The 21348-nt window shown below is 45.7% G+C and overlaps 7 protein-coding genes across 7 annotated transcripts, besides 5 other annotated features; 3 read left to right on the forward strand and 4 right to left on the reverse strand.

Annotated features, from left to right (window-relative positions):
- Positions 1-234: 234 nt before the first annotated feature.
- On the forward strand, positions 235-1395 carry TSTA_105170 (uncharacterized protein; the record flags this gene model as incomplete). Its single annotated transcript, XM_002486498.1, has 3 exons — positions 235-793; positions 1057-1116; positions 1226-1395. The coding sequence occupies 3 exons, from the start codon at positions 235-237 to the stop codon at positions 1393-1395; spliced, it is 789 nt and encodes a 262-aa protein (XP_002486543.1).
- A 116-nt stretch (positions 1396-1511) lies between these two features.
- Positions 1512-1997: a mobile genetic element.
- Positions 1573-1767: a mobile genetic element.
- A 1846-nt stretch (positions 1998-3843) lies between the features above and the next one.
- On the reverse strand, positions 3844-4380 carry TSTA_105180 (uncharacterized protein; the record flags this gene model as incomplete). The annotated part of the gene is made up of 2 exons (XM_002486499.1): positions 3844-4313; positions 4362-4380. The coding sequence occupies 2 exons, from the start codon at positions 4378-4380 to the stop codon at positions 3844-3846; spliced, it is 489 nt and encodes a 162-aa protein (XP_002486544.1).
- Positions 4381-5050: 670 nt separating this feature from the next.
- TSTA_105190 (uncharacterized protein) lies at positions 5051-6157 on the forward strand (the record flags this gene model as incomplete). The annotated part of the gene is made up of 2 exons (XM_002486500.1): positions 5051-5663; positions 5700-6157. 2 exons carry the CDS (start codon positions 5051-5053, stop codon positions 6155-6157), a joined length of 1071 nt encoding a protein of 356 aa, XP_002486545.1.
- A 124-nt stretch (positions 6158-6281) lies between these two features.
- Positions 6282-10019, reverse strand: TSTA_105200 (vesicle-mediated transport protein (Imh1), putative; the record flags this gene model as incomplete). The annotated part of the gene is made up of 4 exons (XM_002486501.1): positions 6282-6400; positions 6449-9413; positions 9468-9951; positions 10011-10019. 4 exons carry the CDS (start codon positions 10017-10019, stop codon positions 6358-6360), a joined length of 3501 nt encoding a protein of 1166 aa, XP_002486546.1. The 3' UTR covers positions 6282-6357.
- Positions 8306-8331: a microsatellite.
- Positions 10020-10373: 354 nt separating the features above from the next.
- TSTA_105210 (uncharacterized protein) lies at positions 10374-11473 on the reverse strand. The gene is made up of 3 exons (XM_002486502.1): positions 11121-11473; positions 10935-11057; positions 10374-10863 (listed from the first exon to the last, which is right to left on the reverse strand). Exons 1-3 carry the CDS (start codon positions 11372-11374, stop codon positions 10716-10718), a joined length of 525 nt encoding a protein of 174 aa, XP_002486547.1. The 5' UTR covers positions 11375-11473; the 3' UTR covers positions 10374-10715.
- A 785-nt stretch (positions 11474-12258) lies between these two features.
- Positions 12259-12333: a sequence feature (CT-rich).
- A 194-nt stretch (positions 12334-12527) lies between these two features.
- Positions 12528-12565: a microsatellite.
- Positions 12566-15185: 2620 nt separating this feature from the next.
- Positions 15186-19283, forward strand: TSTA_105220 (uncharacterized protein; the record flags this gene model as incomplete). Its single annotated transcript, XM_002486503.1, has 8 exons — positions 15186-15209; positions 15264-15499; positions 15550-16474; positions 16877-16979; positions 17200-18219; positions 18299-18722; positions 18795-19074; positions 19134-19283. The coding sequence occupies 8 exons, from the start codon at positions 15186-15188 to the stop codon at positions 19281-19283; spliced, it is 3162 nt and encodes a 1053-aa protein (XP_002486548.1).
- Positions 19284-19689: 406 nt separating this feature from the next.
- On the reverse strand, positions 19690-20876 carry TSTA_105230 (ATP-binding cassette transporter, putative; the record flags this gene model as incomplete). The annotated part of the gene is made up of 4 exons (XM_002486504.1): positions 20805-20876; positions 20463-20742; positions 20175-20408; positions 19690-20123 (listed from the first exon to the last, which is right to left on the reverse strand). The coding sequence occupies exons 2-4, from the start codon at positions 20740-20742 to the stop codon at positions 19690-19692; spliced, it is 948 nt and encodes a 315-aa protein (XP_002486549.1). The 5' UTR covers positions 20805-20876.
- Between the last annotated feature and the right edge of the window lie 472 nt (positions 20877-21348).

The following is a 21348-nucleotide window of genomic DNA, read 5'->3' on the forward strand; positions in this document are numbered from 1 at the left end:
GTAGGCTTGAGTTTGGCTCTCATGTTCTCACGGATATGTCGTTATTCCGAGGAATCATGATTAGTAATGACATCCTGATTGGGATTAGCGTATCAAATATCCAACACACGAACCCCCCTACGTAACCCTAGCATGTGACTACGTAAACCAAACTCTGCAAATAACCTCATTACTGACCGTCACACATACTACATTTACCAAGTTTCGCGATTTGCGTTTTACCTTTTTATAATTATGCCATCCGGATATCATATAGACTCTGAACAACGACAAGATCATGATCCTCCCTGTGTGGATGAGACTGGGGACAATTATGGCTATTATAGACTAATTAGTGAGTTATCCAAAGTAACCTCATTTATTATTGCTAGAGAGCAAGGTCTGATTATGAACTTTTTGGAAGGACACTGCTTGGGGAGCTGTATTGCCAGTTTGAGCTGTTTTCCATGCTGCTTTTGCTTCCCAAAAGGCTACAAAATCATCGAAGAAGGCCAAAGTGCAGCCGTTTTGGAATTCGGTAAATACAAAAACACTGTTGGGCCCGGGCTTATCTACATCAACCCGTATACACAATATTTGAAGATATTCAATATGAACATCCAGACTATCACCGGTGAAAAGCAGACAGCTAGGATTGAAGATGAAACTTACAGAATTAAACTGACCATATCTTATAAGATTATCGATATGTCGGCAGCAGCAAGGTTTAGGGGGAATATTGAGGAAGCTCTGAAACGGCATATACAGGAAGAAATTCATTTCGCCTTAACTGATAACGACAAGTGGCTTGCTCGTAACCAGCAATTGAAGGGAATTCATGAGCAATTCAATAAAAACAAGAGGGATTGGGGCATTGAAATACAGATATCACATTTGATGGCCTACCATGTATAACAGATTCTCCACCAACTGCAGGAGACAAAGAGACTCAACATTGTACTACTACTTTACACTGTCACGCATGTCGCATTGAGGGAGCTGGTAGTTGTGGAGATCATAAAAACTAATAAATTTCATTTTCCGGATTTCAACTGACAGAATCTAACAAGGTAGCAGGCTCTTGTAACAGTACTGGAACAGCACAATATGATATCTGTGACAAGCCACACCAACTAGGTGAATAACGTGAGGTCTCCTGTCAACTACTCACACATTCATAAGAGGGATGTTTCTTGTAGCTAGGATTCTTTCTTCTCAAGCTTCAGTCTCTGTATGTTAGCAACAGTATTTTTGTTAATGAACATTGAAGACAATGAAAACTTCTACCATACTTATATTCCTCCTGCCCAACCATCGGATCAACCTCCTATTACAGGGACCAGCCTTTTAGGTGGCACTCGGCTGGCGAGGAATAGGGTGCAATGCGCCCTGCTCGCATGGCCGAACCTGGGATGACCATTACGTACTACCAAGCATTTCGAATGATACCATCCGATCAGAAATTATATTTCTGAGCGAGAGAAAACCCTTGCTGGTGATAGCTGGGCGAGTGTAACAAAAACTGGTGATGTGGGTCTAAAGGCCATTTAACTCCTGAATTTGACCGTACATGCACTAAGAATAATATTATTCCAGCCTGTATGCCCTCCTCATTCCTCCCATCTTTTATAGCCTCTTGATGTTGGCTATTTTCCTGTTTTAAAGCGGAATTATGGATGGCTTGTTGAGCAGCAAATGAGACTTGGGTTCAATCACATTGACGAAATCGACTTTCTCACTGTATTTCCAACGGCCCATACAATGGCATACGAAGCTCAAACTGTTCGAATAGCTTTGCAGCAACTGGATTAGTACCATTTAATCCGGATCGAGTTTACCAACAGCTTACTGTTCGATTGAAGACTCCAACACCCCCTCCAAGTCGATCAAGCAATGCACAGTCATCTTGCTTACAGAGAACGGGAAGTATAGATAATGGTGCTCCAAATCTGGCTCGGCTTGTGACTCTTAGGAATGATGGTGAGAAACGGACATTCCCGACAGCTGAAGTAAGGCCGTGATGGTGGAGGATGAACTATGTCCGCACAAAATTATGCTAGCTTGATTAAATGTCTTTCTAGCGCTGGTGATTGAAAGCTCCTTAAGCTTTCAAGGAGATACCTCAACTTGCATTGCATGAGTACTTATATACCACTTCACTATGTAGTTATTCTCTATAGCGCAAAAACGTCTTATTTTGAAGGCATGCTAACCGCTGGCCACCCTCATGAATCAGACCTCATGAATATGGACTCCTTGGTTTAAAAGTGTAAAGCCTGGAGTGCTAAATGACTTACTGACATGTTCAGAATATATAAATGTGGACTTCGTCAATTTTCTCTTTTTGAATTTGTATTGGCAGAGCAAGAGCTAATTCGTGTCCACACGTTCAAATCTGACTCCGATGGATTGCTAGGAGGCACACCAGTCTTTGAGGTTTTGACAGTATGTCAGGATTCGACCCCATCCATGCTATTTGGCATCTTTTCTCGCATGATTGTAACAACGTTACGAGGGATATGTATAATTACGTTCGAGAGGGATCACCGAAGGCTAAGAAAACAAGGTAGGGTGTGGAATTGCAATGTACTGAAACCTCTCTTCCCTGGACTTAGTTAACCTAAATCATCTGTTTAGTAGCGAATATCGGTAGACTCACCGCAAGATCATCAAGCGGATAGGCTTGTAGATAATCTTAGCGAGGTTTTAAGACCCTTTTATCATCACCATTATAAACGGTCTGCTTGTAAGTATCAACGCTCAACCAAGGAAGCCTGTAAACCCATTTGTAGGGGTTAAATCTAAACCATCGGAGAATTCTCAAGCAGCTTTGACATAGCTTCGACATTTGGGATAGTCACTATAACCTTGGAAGAGGACGCCAAAGTGATCGCAAGTAGCCAGCTTGTAGGTGTGAAGGCAACAGGATATATATATATTTTGACATGGACCATTGCACAGTGAGATATGCTGTGCTGTTCTCTAAATGATATCGTCGCTTAGTAGGACTGTTAAAATACGACACGGAATTATCATATCCATTTCAAGTGTTAAATAGGCCTTGTTATCATTGTGGTAGCCCTCTTGGAGACCGCTCGACCGTTCGAGATGCTGAACCGTCAATCCGAACGCCACTCCAGTAGTTGCACCATTTCACAGAACGGCAATTCGGTATTCCTCTCAATTTCAAGTACAGCACGTAATGGTTTGAGGATTACATCAACTCTGTTGGTACTCCGCCATACTGACCGTTCGGTGTCATGAAAATGTACCGGCTATCGAATCAACCACCTTATGAAATGCGACAGCTTGCGGTAGCCATCATTGTGATTTCCTCCAAGCACTGATGTACCATTGAGAAGGAATAGTGCTTCACCATCGGAAGTAACGGTCCTCTTCTTCCTAATCTTTTTCAATACAACCGACTCAGCGTTGCACCAGTTCCATTGGTATACGTCTGAAAATATCTGTGAACACACTTCAAAATGGCTTCTTCTCGTGCAGTCGAGGGTGTCAAAGAGATTGTTACGGGAGACTTTCAAACGAAAGGCATCAACAAGATTGGCGACGACGGTCATATGGTCGACGTGAATGACTTCAAAGTCATTCATGATACTCCAAAGGACTGCACAGACATGTTGTCATGCCCTAGCAACCGTAGTGTAAAGCCGCGGGATTTGTTTCAATACGATAGAGATACACTTTCGGAGTACCCTATCCAAAATCGCCCTATCCTATGGTCGAATGAATTCAGGGTATGCACCAAAGAAGATGAATGTTTAAAATATATCAACTCTGCCCTACCCATACAGCATGATACCGAACCCCGACACTTCCAAGGTTGCTGGGCCCTTGAGACAAGACTCAATAATCAACATAATCCGCACAATGCCCACACCATCCGCAATCCTTGTCACAAAGAGCATGATTATCTCCGATATCTGAGTAGTCTTCGCCATATGATGAGCCCGAATGATACGAATTGCTTCCGTTGCGTTGAGCCTTTCCCCCTTTTCGCCATGATTTCGTGGGTTGGTTCGCCCCGGCCTTGACGAAAGCTATAGGCTCCTTCGTCCAATGGAGGGTGCTTGATTGTGACTTGTTATCCGTGATGGATGGATTATGTGTAGACGTCTCATTTCCCGTGTCACGATCAGCTGCTGGCTGTGCTCTTTCTTGAGCATGGAGAGGGGAGTCGCTAGTATGTTGCGTCATAGCTTCGACTGTTGCAAAGCGTTTACCGCACTTGCACCGGATGTTCTTTGCAATTGCCATGTTGTATGGGATTGAGGATATCACAAGTGCAGAGAGTAGAATAAGTGATTTCTTGAAAACTGTAAAGGAAGACTTGCTATCATTGAGGTCAGGCTGGATATCAATACCCCGCAGACTGGAAGACATTCTAATCTATCGCGCCTAAACAATCCTTTACGGTACTATGTATTTGCACAATAATCCTACGGCAATCCCCATGCTAGACTTAATACTCCTTGCCGTCTCTTACGGTACTGCCCGTCTAACCCTGAGTAATCTACTGTCCATAATTACTATTGAACCTCGATCCTATTCCCCTTTCGAACCTTTAGTCATCCTGTTACTCTGCCGCCAGTTTCATGATGAGCATACCGCGTTTCCGACATCTTCACCATCGGATTTTCCGTCCATCCACGACAATACCATTCGTGTTACTACTAACATCACCCTCTCATAATAATCTCGCCCGACAGGTATATCTAATAATATAGTCTAGCCCCATTGATGTAGGACAGCAGAGAATCTCGGCCGTTGACTCGTTAGCAGGTAACACGCCCAAAATCATGATTACTGAACATGTCCATCTTGACCTCGGCATTATTCATACATTGCATGTTTTGAGTCGTATATGTAATCGAAATTAATAATCGAGCATATAACTAAGTTACCTCGTTTAGCTTCACCCATAATTGGTAATCAATCATCCTCCCTTCTACATGTAGGAAGTATATAAGAGGGCATGAAGACCCTTCATCCGTCCTGATCCATAGCAAGCCTCAAATCCCATCCAACCTCACCTAGGTATATTTGAAGCACAATGTCAGACCACAAAACAAAAATCTTCATAATCGGCGGCACCGGCGCCCAAGGCATCCCCGTCATCACCGGCCTCCTCACCGACAAAAAATATCACTGCAAAATCCTAACCCGCGATCCAAACTCTCCTCGCGCAAAACAACTCGCTGCCCTTGGAGGACTAGACATCTCATTCATACAAGGCACATTCGCCGATGAACAGACCCTAAAAGCAGGCTTCGAGTCCTGCGACGGCGCATTCGTGAATATCGATGGTTTCAACACGGGCGAAAAAACGGAAATGTTCTGGGCTATTCGTGCGTATGAATTAGCGCTTGAATCGGGAGTGAAGTTCTTTGTGTATGGGAACTTGGATTATGTTTATAAAAAGTCTGGATATGACCCGAAATTTCGAACGGGGCATTATGATGGTAAGGGACGGATTGGGGAGTGGATTTTACAGCAGACGCAGCAGAATGGGGGCAGGATGGGAGCGGCCCTGTTTACGACTGGGCCGTATATGGAAATGACTATCGCCAAGGGGACGCCGATGACTCCTACCGTTGAAGAGGGGGTTGTGACATGGCGTGTCCCGCTGGGACAAGGGGCTGTTGTGCACGTCTCCCTACAGGATTGTGCGTATTATGTTCGCTGGTTGTTCGATAATCCAGCCAAAGCAAACGGGATGGATCTCGAAGTCGCAATCGCACATATTGATTATGCTGAAATGGCGACTGCGTTTGAGAAGGTTACTGGTCATCCTGCACGATACATCGACACGGACCTCGAGACGTATTGGTCCTCTGGGCCCTTGAGTCGAAATGCTGATGCTCCGGCCGGATATAGTGCTGACCCTACCGACAAGTCGACAATGACTATGAGGCAGAATTTCACCGGATTTTGGAATATGTGGAAATACTCTGGGAAAAATGCCGGCGTTGTGAAGAGGGATTATGAGCTTCTGGATGAGATATATCCGGATAGAATCAAAAGTGCTGAGGAGTGGTTTAGAAGGGAAGACCAGCGAGGAAGAGAGTTGGGGTTGGGAGGGTTGTGGGAGAGGGTGCAGAAAGATAGTATTAAGCCTGTGCTTAAGATTGCGGAGGATGGGAGGAGGGGGCGTCTTTGATCTTATACCTTTCTAGAGGCTGTGGAGGGTGATTGTTGTGCCTGTTGGTGGTTATCTGGTTGAGGTTTCTATCAAAGTAATGGTATTATTGCAACTACACTGTCCATAAAGGGATCAAACACCACACCGGGCAAGAAGATAGTATATACATTCCTCGAATTAACCTATAATACACTGTCCACTATCCCTACCTATACACCTCATCTCGACATCACAGCAGACATCCACCTCTGCTCATCATTCCTATCACCAGTTAGTCACCACCTCACCCCAAATGTTGGGGAAACTCACCGATCAAAATGCAACAACATCGCTAGCACCGGTATAAGCTGTTTCTGATAATTCTTATCCTTTTGCTCCAAAAACTGCAACAACACATTTTTCAGGTATATGTAATCAATCGACCCTGCCGTCTGACTTCGCTCGGTAGGCGTCTCGCTCCTCGCGACGGATGGATTCCGTTCCCTGGATCCTCCAGATGTGATTCCCGGCCTGCGTGAATCAATGGATGAACGTGAAGACGTAATTCCCGATTCCATTGTCGACGGTCTTTTAGCCATGCCGTTACCGTTATTTGTACTGCCGGCACGATTAATCTCCTCTGTCAACGATTTATTCGCTTTCCGTAACCTCTCAAGTCGAGAGGTCGTCTCCTCGATCGAGCGGCGTAATTCCGCTTTCTCCTTTTCCATATCTCGAACTTGTCGCTCGCTTTCGTCTAGTGCATCTCGCAGCTGAACCATCGCTTGGCGAATTTCCTTGGCTTCTTGTGTTGATCGCTCCGCTTGAATTTCCAAATCATCTCGTCGTCGTTTCCAATCTCGTTGCGCATATTCCAATTCTTCCTTGTCGTTTTCTGCTGTTTTGAGCGCTTTCTCGGTTTCTCGGACTTTGGTTTTTAGTTCCTCCAATTCCCTTGCGCGTCGTCGTCCCATCGTAGTTGCCTCTTCTTCAGCTTTATCGCGCTCTTCAATGGCGGCTTCGAGTCGTTCTTTGTAATCCCGGATTTTGGCTTCTGTGCGGCCTTCAATTTCATTCAGCAAACGACGCATGGTCTCGCCTTCACGGCTTCGTTCCGTCAAGAGGCGATGCGCTTCGGCGAGTTCTTCTTCCAGGCTTTCGCATCGTTCACGCGCTTCTTTCATCTGCATTGCCATTTCAGACGTCTGGTCGCGCATGCTGGTCATCAAGCTTTGTGCACTAGCGTGTTGAGCTGTCTTGAGCTGAATTTCTTCTCGGAGACCGATCAGTTCTCTATCGAATTGGGCGGATTTCTCTTCTGCCTCTCGCATTTTCGCGCGTAGATTCTTCAACTCTTCTTGTGCTCTAGACAAGTCCTTTAAAAGTCTCTCTTGCGTGTCTATAGCTTGCTGTTTCCGTGCTTCACTCTGCCGCAGATCAGACTTGGTAACAGACAAAGCGTCCTCAGCTTTGAGCCGACTATCAGTCTCCTGTCGAATCTTCTGATTAAGAGTCTTGACCTCATTCTCACGATCCGCGATACTCGACTTGAGCGATTTGACTTCTGCCCGCAAATCGTCATGCTTATTCTCTAATTTCTTAAACTCAGCCGTCTTCTTATTCAGCTCCTCCTTGGTAGTTTTCAACTCTGCAGACTCGGCACGCAAATTTCGCAGCTCCGGTGTCAACTTTTGCATCGTGTTTCTGAGATCAGTCAAATCCTTAAACCGCGACGCGGCCAGTTGTTGAGCGGCAGAAAGATCTTTCTCCAATGTAGTCGATTTGTGCTTCAGTTCCTCAAATTCAGCTTTCAAATCGGTATGCACTTTCTCGGAATCGGCGGTTGCGGATGCATGGTTCGTACGCAACTCGGCTACCTCCTTTTCAATCTTTGCTCTTGCTTCCTCTAGAGCAGCCTTTTCGGCTTGTAGAGCTTTGACTTGGTCTTTGGCTTCGACGTGTTCCTGGCCGATGTGAAGAAGTTCGTCTCGCAGAGATTCGATTTCTTCTTTCAGGTCCTCCTCGCCCTTTAGTTTTGCATGTAACCGGTCAATTGCTGCTTCTTTTTCGGTGAGTTGCTCGGTCAGCTCTTCAACCTTCTTTTCCAAGGCAGCTACATCTGTTGCCTGCTCCTTTGATGCCTCGGGTGTCTCTTTGGTGGCAGGCTCGTTATTCTGCTTGCCAGTTTTCTTCTTTTTGTTCTTCTTCTTCTTAGAGCCAGTGCTTTGGTTCTCAGCAGCAGGCTCTTGAGCTTCAGATTTCTCAGACAGCAAAATCTGACGCACGTCATCAAAACTAGCCATCTTTCCGGCCACAACAGACTCTCGCGTCGTCTTCCACTTGGGCGAGAAATCAAGACCATCATCTACAAACTTGGCAATTCGCCCCAGTCCTTCTAATTGAGAACCCTTTTCTGTAAGCTCCGTGCGAAGCGAGGATACAGTATCCTCTCCTTCTTTGACCTGAGTCTTTAACTTATCGACCAGTCCCTCAATAACTCCAAGTCGTTTTTCCTTGTCTGCTTTATCTTTTTCAATGAGAGAAATCTTCTTGTCAAGTTCCGAGGTATCGACTTGCGACTTGGTATTGGCAGCCTCCGACTTCAAACGATCGAGTTCCTCTGATTTTTCATTCAGCTGGCTCTTGACATCTGACAACTCAGTTTTCGCCTTCTCAATAGCAGATTCCGCAGACTCCAGCTTCGTCTTGATCTCATCAATCTCCTTCTGTTTCAAAGACTTCAAATCGTCAAGCTCGGACTCATGCTTATCCTTGAACTCCCGCAGTCCTTCCAATTCTCGGGTAGTTGATTCTAACGTAACGACCATGCTCTCCGTCGACTCGCGCGCCACGGTCAAATCACGCTTGAGCTGATCCACCTCTGTCGTGAGTTTCTCAATCTCGTCTTGTTTCGCCTGCACTTCCGACTCGAGACGCGGAATTTCATTATCAAATGAGAAAAAGTCTTCTGTATCTGCGGTCGACTTCTTATCTTCCTTCTCTTCCGATGGTTCCTCCGTCTTCTTCTGCTCCTTCAGCCTAGCCACCTCATCCGAAACCTCTTTGGCAGATTTTTCCGCCTCCGCCAATTTCTTTTTATAATCGTCCCGATCCGAAGTCACCCTTTTCAACTCATCCATCAACATATCATTTTTCAACGACATCTGATTCAAATATTCAGTCAACGCCTTCGGATCCCCGATCGAGGTCAGCGGCGTATTCTCTTTTAGCGCCGATTCAAACGGTTCAATCAATAAGACGCGCGCATGAGCGAGTTTGTACGCTTTGAGTAGATCTGCCACCTATTAGCAAGGCCTTACCGGGCAGAATGTGAGTTGAGGGGTAGTACCGGAATATTTCGACTCAATCTTATCCAAGCGTCTCAATTTCGAGCGTACTTCAATCGGTAACTCCGGTGTCGAAGCAGGCTTCTCCGTACTCGCGGCAGGTTTATCTCTCCCTTCCTCTGCAGGCTCCTTCTTCTTCTCCCCATCCCCAGTATCAGTCCTCTCGGACCCATCTCGCTCCGAAGCCGTAGTCCCCGTCGTCGACTGCGTCACCTCCAACCTCGGCGTCCCGGACCGACTACTCTGAGTCGTACTTACTGATGTACTCGCATCATCATCACCAATCGAAAACTCAAACTCCCTCGGATCCGGACTCCGCGGTGGCTGTTGTTGCTGTTGTGGTAGAGCACTATTACTTCGTTGCCGTGCTGTTCTGGTTGATGAGCGACGGGCGACTGTCGATCGGCCGCCGGCGATTGATTCTTGAGCGGATCGTTGGCGGGCTTGTTCTTCGGCGATTACGGAGTCTATTGCGCCGCGGATTCGCTGGAGATATTCTATTAGATTGACTGATGATATAAAAAGAGAGGCGGGGATTGTGGTACCTGGAACATGATGATGGCTATTGATTGATACTCCGTTCCCGCGAACGGGCGAGACTGATGTTGAGAAAAGGATAGGGAATTAGAAAAGAACGCAGTCGTAGAGTGTCAGGCTAGAAATGCAAGATCCAAAATGAGAAAAGCAAAAACGAAACAAGAATTAGGAATAATACGAAATAATTGTCGGATGTTGTAAGCTGTCAAATTGAGGCGAGCGGAGGGAAGGAGGCACTTGGGCGCTTAGCTTATCCATGTGGTCGGGGCGTCAGGGCAGCCAATCAGCAGCCGTTCTTATAGATATAATTATATTCACTGCTTAGGAAGATGAAGAATGCAAAAATAAAGGTATAAGCGAATGTACTACTTATATATAACAGTACAAAATTAGGTATTATTAAGCAAAAAAACAATCCAAGCCAGGATCCCAACCCTATTCCACCTGGATGACCCAGAGAGATGAGAGAAGACATGATGACCCTCACGCTAACAAGCAACAACCAACAACAGGTATAAGCAGCATGTGAAAAAAAGGACGGTATAGGTATTAGAATGTACATGCGATAGTGGTATTCCCCCTTTCATATCATTCATCGTATCTCATGATATGTTGTCGATTCATCAATCGTATCAAACGAGATTTAAAAGAGCCGGACGAGGAATATATCTTGTGCCAGCCTCGTCCTGGCGTTTTGGTCAAAGAGTCCACTCTTAGACAGCGGCGGCGCCGGTGGTGTTGGCAGGAGCATCGAGAGGAGCACGAGCGTCGCCGTGGTGCTTCTCGCGGACGATAGGGTCGTGGTCAGCGTCCACCCAGCGGGTCATGGTCTCGAAGAGGAGGCCAAGGACAGTGAAGAAGCTGTCGTTCGTTTAGTATGAGAATATAAAGGCACTCAAGTGATTCGGGGTGGGGGTGGGGGAGGGGCTTACAAGGCAAGGAAGGTAAACGCTTCAGCGGCATGCTTGACAGATACCTTGACACCGAAAGGAGCATTGAAGTAGACGTTGCCGTAGTTGTAGCTTTGGGACGAGAAGATGAATGCAGTCAACCACCTATCGTATGAATCAGTATCACGATAGTTGTAAGTGTATATTGAAAGGCAGGAGAGGGCGTACAGGTAAGAGAAGATCATATCGATCAAAGCAACCCACTTGCTCAACAAAGTCGACTTGAAAGGCGAGAGGAAAGCTGGCAGGAAGAAGACGACAGACAAGACAGAGATGACCAAGTTGAAGATGATGTGAGTACCGTGGTGCTGCTTGTGGACGAAATAGGCGTAGATACCCATGGCAATCACAGAGCTAACCCATTGCATAGTCCGAGTGCCCAGCAAGAGGGGTCGCGCGATTGTTGATTGTAGGATGGCCATATCGATTCTTTGGAGAAGCTAGGGGGCTAGATGGGTAGTCGCGAAATGTTGCTGCGCTTGTTGTATACTCAAGGAAGAGTGATATTCTGTCTGATGTCTGAGGAATGAAAAGAATCCAGGGAACAATCACCGTCTTTATACTTGGTTGGCAAAAACTCCAAGGTGGGACAACACACACATGCGCACACACACCTCATAACAACATCACCTCCAACCGGACCACGAGCACTTCTGGATTGGGCGAATTTTCCATGTCTTTCTAACCCAGCATTGGCGTTTCCTCCGCGACCATCCGTGGATCGAGTCAATAGAATCCATAGAATCAACACATAATGGCAAGGAAGGGCGTGACGGCATCCTCAGTTGATGGAGAGGTCTAGATTGGCCAAAGCTTCGTGCGTCATTATGTGATGGTCATAGAGAAAGCATACAAAACAGGAAAAACATGCACGTCCCAAGACCAAAGCGGCAATTAGCTACGTTCCTTACTCAGAACTTTATAATCGACTATATACATAGTAGTTGGTTATATAAGGACGCTACATAATCCTTAACAGCTGATGAGTTAATCACCAAAACGTCAATACCCTCCGCTCCGCTCTCTTCAAGCCAAGGATATAGTCAAGGACATAGTCAAGGACATAGTCAAGGATATTGGCATATGCAAGGCGTAGAACAAGTCAGGCAAGGTGCATACAAGAGAGGAGATCATCATGCTGACATTGTTGATGTGGCAAGCGAGAAAATGGAATATCAAAGAATGCCGTGCGCTCGCCTTCTGATTGGTTGTTGGCGTACATGACGGTATGGACATCTGATTCCTCAGGCAGGATTCGGATACCGCTGCCGAGAGCTAGATTAGACATCACCTGATTGCCAGGAATTTTTTTTTCCTCTTTTTTTCCTCTTTTTTTTCCCTATGCTTTCTTTCTATTAGTTCATCCTTTTTAGCTTTCTTTTCAAACTTTGGTGTTACAACTACCGAGTCAAGAGTCAAGGGATCATCCCTTGACTTGCGCCATGGGAGTTCTGATCGGGGTGGCTAATGGACACGGCGAAATGGGGAGCATCGATTCTACTATGTACACCAAAGGAAACGATTCGCCTCGTTCTATTCAACAACCACCTCAATAAGCTTATTATTGACGGGATGAATAATAATAATCATAATAATAATCATAATAATAATAACAGACAAAAAGACAACAACAGGCATGACGTCAATTGAGTCATCCACTCCTGCCGAATCCCGACCGCGCTAGTCTACTCTGAGTCTAGCCGTCGATCATGGACCATTCACAGGCCGACCTTCCACGCTAGGACTGCCCGGATGTCTTGTGATTGGCCAATTGCCTTCTATACCCTATTCTTCAGTCTGAAGACTGCCTGAGCCGCCTACGGAGTACATCGTGCGACGGAATACGGCGGAAGATTGACTACGGGTTAGTAATACTAATGACTCTAATGAGATGCATCCTTTAGTCAGATGACTCTACCATCCACTTCGGAAATGTCGGGGCAGGGGTATATGACTACGTTATTATTCCTCGCTTACATGATACGATGGTCTTCTATATTGAAAGCTTATTTTGATGCCGGATTTTCCTTGCTGAGATACCATGCAAGGCCTATTATAGATAATAGAATTATGGAATTTTCTATTGAGACGGGACGGTTTGTTAGAGTACGACTACCTAGGTGTATATACGTACTGCCTCAGGCACGGAGTGGCTAGATAAAAGAAATAGACTTCAATCATCCACGTCTATTGATATGGTTAAAGTTCGATGCTCGGCCTATCGCCGAACCATCTTGTAAGCAAATCGGAGCTTATTTTTCCATTTGTTGTGATACGCTTACGGAATAATGCGATGGAGGGTCAACATGTGACCTCTCTTCCTTGCTTTCCTTGCTACGTAGTACGTACTTGACGAAGGGAGCGAAGGGTGGTCAATGTCTAATCCTCGATCGACAGCGTCCCGTGCTTGCAGGTTATCGCCGATGCTGGCAGTGTGAAATACAGCCGGTAAGGGTAAAATCCGACCAGTGGTATCCTAAGGATCGTTTAGGCAGGGTTTAGCAGGGTTTAGCAGGGTTTAGCAGGGTTTGGCAGGGTTTAGCAGGGTTAAGCAGGGCTTAGCAGGGCTTTTTATTAGCTTTAAGCATACGGAGTACAGAAGAAAGAATATCGGGCTCGCCATAGCCCCGCTTTGAGGATTCTGTCAATGAATTGTTCTCTGGCCACGGTCAATCTCTTGCATCCGAACGATTGATCCTTTCTTAAGTGTTGTGAAATAGTTCGAGATCAAGTCTATTATAACGAATATACAGTCGTCCCGAAATCCAAATTAGTAGCCTTCTCGGTCCTCTTCAAATTCTAGTCTTCATAGTCAGTTCTCGCCAGCCAGTCTCTTAGGACAGGGTGAGTACTCCTGAAAATAAGGACCAATCGTAGTTACTATCACGCCAGGTAGTGCGTTAGCTGTTGAAATGAGGATCCTTGTCTGATTATGTCGTTGCCCTCAAATACCCGACGGGAACGGCACACTCTTGCATGAATGGATGCCAGAGATGACTTCTAGGATTGCTTGTCTTACGGATTTCTTCGACAAGTCATCAATTCAAGATGCCGTTATTAGCGCCGCGTATGTCGTTGGCGTAAGTACTCAGTAACATCTGTAAGATACTCACGGGCTTTTTAGTATCTGTATCCGACTCACCTCAAACCTCACTCTTTTTCCTTGCTCTTCGGCCCCGGAAATGAGGATATATTCGCGATAATATAACTAACCCGCCCTCCTTTTTCCATTTCTTAGAAACATCGAGGCGCTGCTTTGACTCTTTAGGTTGAGGATCAGAGTAATCACAAAATCCATAATTTGCAGACGGAATACATCCTTTCTTAGAGATGATATCAGTGATTAACCTTGCAGCTGACGAAAAATAATGTGGTCCTGCGACGGATAATGATAAGAATACTCTTCCAAGGAAACGATGATCGCTATAATCTGCGCCGCGGGTTTGCACAGAAACATCCCCTGCTTGGCGTGTACACTATCATCATCCCAAAAAGGCGAAGCGGACCGCACCACGGACGCCAGTCCGGAAAGCGGTATTTCAATGCTGCCATGAATAAAATAGAAACGTTCATCATTCAAGGGAGAATTATTTTTCACGCCTGATTTTATGTTGTGTTTGGGAAGTCGGTATGCTAATGCATAATCGAGTATCTTTGTGAGTACAGATTTTGGGGGGTCTACGCGTAGACTGATTCGTCGTTTCCGAGAGGATTGTGCTGTCCACAGCACTGTTGTCAGGATGTAGACAGAGCTGTAAGTGAATCTTCGGCTGGTGCTGGTACATTTCAGGTAGTGAGTCTGTTCTTTAACGCAGAAAATACGGCGACTCCTAATCAGTTCGTGAGACAGTTCCTTGCCATGATCTAGGCTGAATTGTCGGTGTCGGTAGGCATAGGAATGACTTGCAAGGCCAATCCGGCCGGTCATGCTAGAGTTGACGGCTTAAGACCTGAGACCGTGAGCTATCCAAAATTAGCTCACTGCACAGTCAATATATGGTATGGGCTCATGGCCTCTAAGAGTAGAATTCCATCTCGAAATGATTTTGAAGTTGCATCGATCCATAGATACGTGGCCCGTGCTTATACGCGCTAGTCCTTAAATAGTCTAGCCTAGACATGCTCCTATGACGCGGCATCGAGATGGACAGCTTTCTCTCAACCAACAACAGCTACGACTTTTGCCATACCATTTGTCCAGTACAATGCGACCACGTCTGTACAATCAGTAATATGGTCTCACTCTGGCCCTGGAAGGTATGCAACCCCAACCTTTCCAGTTTGGTAGAGGACAAGACTAACAAACTGCAGGGCGAAGATAACTCCCCCGCCTCCTTCGAAAAGACGCTCTCAACGCTCTCCACGAAAGCAACTGAGACAAACGCCCAGCTCGACAAGCTCCGTCAACAAGCGCGTCGCTTCAAAGCATTATGGACTCTGTACTCGGTATTCATTTACCTGCTCTATTCGACCATTGATGTGTTGGTATTGGGATGGCAGAATTGGGGATATTGGGAATGGGGGGCTGTTTTGGGTGGTCCTTTTGTGTTCGTCTTTTTGTTCCAAGAAGATTAGGAGGCGGCTAAATGGACGACAGGATTTATACCGTCCGGACGGTGGGCAGCCGCATGTTCGATTATCGCATATCGCGCTCGCAGAGCTACCTGGACAGTCTCAACAAACAACGAGACGAGACGATTGAAAAGTTAAAGATTGCTACAAAATACAACTCGACGCAGCAGTTGCTTGAGAAGTACGGCGGAGAGTCTCCGAAACCGACAAAAGCGGCGAACAAGAATACCGCCAAAAAGAAGGATAATAATGAGCAGCAGCAGAAAACATCGTCTGGCAATGTCCCAGGGAGGACTGGACTCCAGCCTCCACCAACGGCAAATATCAGACGATTTCCATCTAATAATAACCCCCAGGGACAATCACCTTACAATCAACCTCGACAGTCTCCTCCCAATGAATACCTACAAGGAAAACCATTACCACCCCCTCCTTCCGCAGTCCCGACTTACACCGACGAACCCGGATTCGCACCAAACGCTTTCCCGCCTTCATCGCAACCGCAATACGCTTCTGGTGGTGCGCCGAAATGGTACGACCGTTTGATGGACGTGTTATTAGGCGAAGATGAGACCTCGCCTAAGAATAGACTAGTTCTGATATGCCAAAATTGTCGACTGGTGAACGGCCAAGCTCCGCCGGGAATTAAGAGTTTGGGTGAATTAGGCCGATGGAGGTGTGGGAATTGCGGTGCATGGAATGGTGAGGAAACCGAGGCTAGGAAAGTGATTGCGTCTATTCAGCGGGAGGCTACGGAAGAAAGAGAGGCTGCCCAAAACGCGGAGAATGAGAAGTCTGAGTCGGAAGATATTAATAATAGTGAATTGGCTGGGAGAGGAGATGACGAGGTGGATGAAGAGGATGAACGGTCCGAGCAAGAAGAAGAGCACATTCAGTCAGTCCCTGAGACGCCAGGCACGACACAATCGGAGGTGCAGTCGCCAAACGGAGTAGAGACAAGGTCTCGAAGCAGGAAAGCGAAGAAATGATTGAGTTGTTCTAGAGCGTTCATTGGGTAGATAGTCTATTGTTAACAGCATTTAGCGTTATTACTAGTTTATTCTTAAGCGTTACTTTCATAATATTTTGTTCCAATTTATCATACTCCATCCTTGGGGTTATGGCTGATAGATTCTTCCTACCACCTTTGTCGCTATGTATGTAGAATACTTGTGGCATGTAGTCTATTCCACAATTTAATGAACGTACAACAATCATCCAGAACCCATCTATTTTGAGTACTTTCAGCTGCAGGATTTGATGAAACTGTGCCATTTTCCTTCAGACGAACAGTCGATTTTCTTTTGCTTGCCTCGACCTAGCCAGGAGATAAGAAAAGTCATTTTGAATAGTTGAACGATCTAGGCTCCTCCGGTCAGCTCCCTAGCCAAAATCCCATGGGATGCCGGCGTCGCTTAGTGACTTACTACTGGCAAAGGAGGTTAGGTAATACAGGTATGCTAGTCAGCCAAATTCGGTTTCTTTTTCTATTGTTTCAACTACTCATTTCCGTACTAGCTGGTCAATATCAAATCATTGCACGTTCCCAGACTCAGCAAATGACGACAGAGTAACAAACTTCATCTGCTTCAATCCTCAATTTCGAAGATTTCTCATGTATCTTGTCAAAAGGCTGCAGGCTTAATATCTCTTTTCATTGTTATGAAAATCCCAGGGTCAATGGCAACCACCCGACGAAACGGACAACTTTCTTCGTGCGAGCCTTGCAGGAAATCCAAGCTGCGCTGCGATCACAAAACTCCCACTTGTGATCGATGTCTCCACCGAGGTCAGGCCAATGATTGCTTCTATCATCCTGCTCCTTTGACGAGGACTCTTCCACCACAAGCATTTGCACCGAAAGGATCATCAAGACGAAGAAGAAAGCAGCAGCCCGGGAACCAAGTGATCTTCCGTCTCAATAAAACACCATCTACAGTTACTCAAACTTCCCCACTAGCCACCTCGTTAAACACCGGCATAAACACCTATGGCCAGTCTGTCGGACAGTGGACCTCGATGCAAAAACGGCCAATGGCACCTGGATACTTGGGCCTCACATTCTCAGAAGACATCTTCAACGAGTCTCATGGTACAATAAGTTTAAAAAATCGAGATCAGAACCAGTTTGAAGATGCGCAAAATCCGCCAGCAGACCTGGACAAGGCTCAACTTGGAGCTCAAGTTCTTCTGCACTTGGAAAAGATCTGCTGGTTCCATGAAATAATCAAATTCAAGAATAAGGTCTCCCCCGGCTGGTTCCTGGGACCTCCATTAACGGACAGTTTATGCATAGTTATGGAGAAAGTATATGGTTCTGCAATTCAAGGGTCTAGTGATACCCAAGCCTCTCTACTTCGCTTATCCTATGAGATATTTACCAACACTATGGAAAGGATTGCAGTAACTCAGACGATGACCATAGTGGAATATATGTCTTTGATTGCTGCGAGATGGGAGACGATTGGGCTGTTATTTGCAGTCTTGGGGTCGGTTACCTTTCATATACCGGCTGACGATCCTGTCTTTACGAACAACCCTTGGAATATCGACCGAAAGCAGCTAAGGAGCATTTCTATTGCCAATAGTGAGATTTGTAGTCAGTTCTGCAATAGTTCCGGGCTCATCAGCGATCCCTTATGTTGGCTTATGACCCAGCAGACGGTGCTTTTGACTCTTGTGGCTGGAAAGAATGGTATGTCTTGTATTCCCTTGACGCCCCAACCTGCCTCAGGGGATTTAGAGGTAGTAGATTCCTAATAGCAGTTATACAGATTTCAGAACATGGCAGAAGCTGGGTGACCTATCAACCGTCACATATGCCATCGGTTTACATCGACCTGATTCGGCTCTAGAAGAGAATTGTCCGTTCTTCCTTACTGAGATACGTAAACGAGTGCTGGCATGTGCATATTCTCTTGACAAGGAACTGGCTACCGCATTAGGACTTCCGCCTCGCATCTGCTCTCGATATGTCTGTATCGAGCTTCCTCTGGATCTTAGCTATGATGAAATCATCTCTACACCAAGTGCGGTCGAGATTGCGCTGCAGAACCTTGATCCTAATGGATGGAACACCAAAGGAGACTTCACTCTCGAAGTCAGGCTCCGGATTGCTTTGTTGACAGGTTTTATGAGGGAGAATATTTTAGAGCTGTCTATGAGCTATCAGACAGGTGATCTTTTGGATCGAGTTGAGTGCGTATACAATGCTTTTCATGTCTCCTCGGACAAGTAAAGAGAGAGATGCTGACTGCATTCCTGGAACAGGAAAATGATGGAGGATTCTCGTCAGATGCAACAAGACCTTCCCCAATCTCTGCGTTGGACACCTAATGAAGCTGTGTCAAATTTCATTGATGAGAGTCGTTCCATGACGCATTTAGAATTCACGTACCAGGAGCTCCTCCTGTACCGGATTGTTTTGAAGCGCCTAGGGATCAAATCACAGAGCTTGATTCATACCTCTTGCGAGATAATTTCTACGCTGCTTAATCTAATTACATTACGAACTAAATCCGCGAAAGCTATTCATGATATGTCATGGGATGTATGATCACCTCCACCATGACATAAATAAGTCGATCCATCTAACATATTTCCTTATAGTTATGCTACATGGGCCTACCAGCTGCAGGAATTCTAGCTACCGAGCTCCTCGGCATACAGCCTACCTCAATACCACCACCCATTCATACACGATCTGAGATGATACAAAAGCTCAGCATTTTTCGCCTCGCATCTCAAATCTTTTGTTGAGCCGCACGAAGGAATATATGAGGTAGCTCAGCAAGGCGCTGACATAATTTGCAAAGTTCTGGATCAGGTGCTTTCTGTTGATTTTTTAGAATCCGTTCAAGTTGCCTCAGGTGCTAATCATCCTGTTGACTGGGTGGGTGATGATACAGAGAATTATGATCTCATTCCTTGGCTGGAAAATGTTGACTGGGGTCAAGATCCTTGGTTACATTTTACTTGAGCTTCAGGTTTGCATGATATACTGAGTTCCAGGTTCTGGTAACCGGGAATCCAATATAAAGACTAGCTCGAGGGATATTCTTGAATGGATGCTGCTACTATATGTGAGAACTGTTGGCCAAGCTTTTACTTATAAGTCCGATACAACTTCCTAAATTCCGAGTCTTTCAAAAGCAGGACGTCTGGTCTATCCACCTCCAATGATCATCACGACGCCCCTGCAGATACTGAGGTTCAGGTTTTTGAGGGCTGGCTCCTTCTCTGAGGACCGTGATATTTCTGCATTCTTGAAGGAGACTAACGGGGAATTGACTGCTTGAGAGACCTTGTATGGTTGTGATTCCTTGTTCTCCTCGATATTATCATCGGAAAGTGTGGTCGATGAAACGGGTAGTGGTGTAGAGTTTTTATAGTACTTTTCGATACGACTAAAACAAGCGATTGCTTGTATATTAGCGGGTATGGCTTGACAAAATACGAGAAGTGGATCGGTGAGAATCGAAATCAAAGCTAGGGTGGTGAAAGCTGTTGTTGAAAGAATCGACCCATCCTGTCTCACCAAGGCTATAACGGCGTAGATGGTCAATGTTGCGAAAGGGGCTAGGGTCACTGGAATATTGGCTAGATACACGTTAATTCTTTTTGCTCAAAGTGATCGACAAGTTACCTTACATAGAGCAATTTGCCATATGAGCAATTTTCGGAATCGGGCAGAAGTTTGAACCTCAACTTCCCGCAACCGCGAAACGGTTTTGAACAGGATATCACTGAGTCCAAGTATCTGCACCGTTTTCATTCTGCTGACCATGCTCGAGGTCATTGCTAGTTGGTCCTGGACACATTCAATCCATCGCTTTTGAGCTTGGCCGAACCTGGTCGACACCGGTACCATTGCTAGCACAGAGCCTAGGCGAAGGATCAGAAAGATAAACCATACCAATAAACTTCAAGGCGTAGTACCTAGAGAGATAACGAGTGGAATAATACAAGCAATCCAGACCTCACGCTCCAGTAGCCAGATTGCAACTCCAACTTCCAGGATTGAGGCCCATAATTCATGGAGGTTTCTCATATTCGTCACAATGCGTTCCACATCGGTGCTTATTAATGTAATTGTCTCTGAATCCTTGAGTGCAGTTGCAGACATGTCAAGTGTTTGCGTATATATCATGGATATAAGTCCAGAACGTATCATGGTAAGAAACCGGAGGGTTTGACGCCAGTATACTGCTTTGGACATCTATTTATACATGTGTCAACCTGGCAGGGACCCTGCTAACGGATTCAGTAGCCTATACGTACTGCTAAGCCCACATATACCACAATATATGCACAAATGAGCGCTTTTCCGCTTGATTTCGGTTGTGATGTTGATGGACTCCCGATGTAATCTATAGTAGCTGTGATGAGGAAAGGCTGTGCAAAGGTGAATACACTCAGAGCCACACGCGGGATAATAGCTGACAAGAACGTCCATCGATATGCATAAAAGATTGCTCTAACCAATTGATGACGATGGTTGCAGTCCGGGTGTAGGGATTTCCAGGCTTCTTGGAGCTTTTCACCACACTCTTCTCCTTGAAGACCTGTATCAATTGCCTCTATATCCTCAAGCCGAAGTATATTCGAATAACCTCTCTGCAAGAATGGGAGAATCCAGATGAAAAAACTTCGGTTTAAGAAACCACAAGTTTACTCCTTGGAAAGGTTTTTATATTCTGGCTTCAAAAACTTGATTTTTGGAATTGATTTGACGCAAAGGGCCAGCACTGTTGTAATGAAAATCGATAGCCAAATGTACTGACACACATTAACCGATGGAGATGAGATCATCCAAAGTGACCGC

Source organism: Talaromyces stipitatus, genomic scaffold (genome assembly GCF_000003125.1).
Source record: "Talaromyces stipitatus ATCC 10500 scf_1105507295511 genomic scaffold, whole genome shotgun sequence".
NCBI lineage: Eukaryota > Fungi > Ascomycota > Eurotiomycetes > Eurotiales > Trichocomaceae > Talaromyces > Talaromyces stipitatus.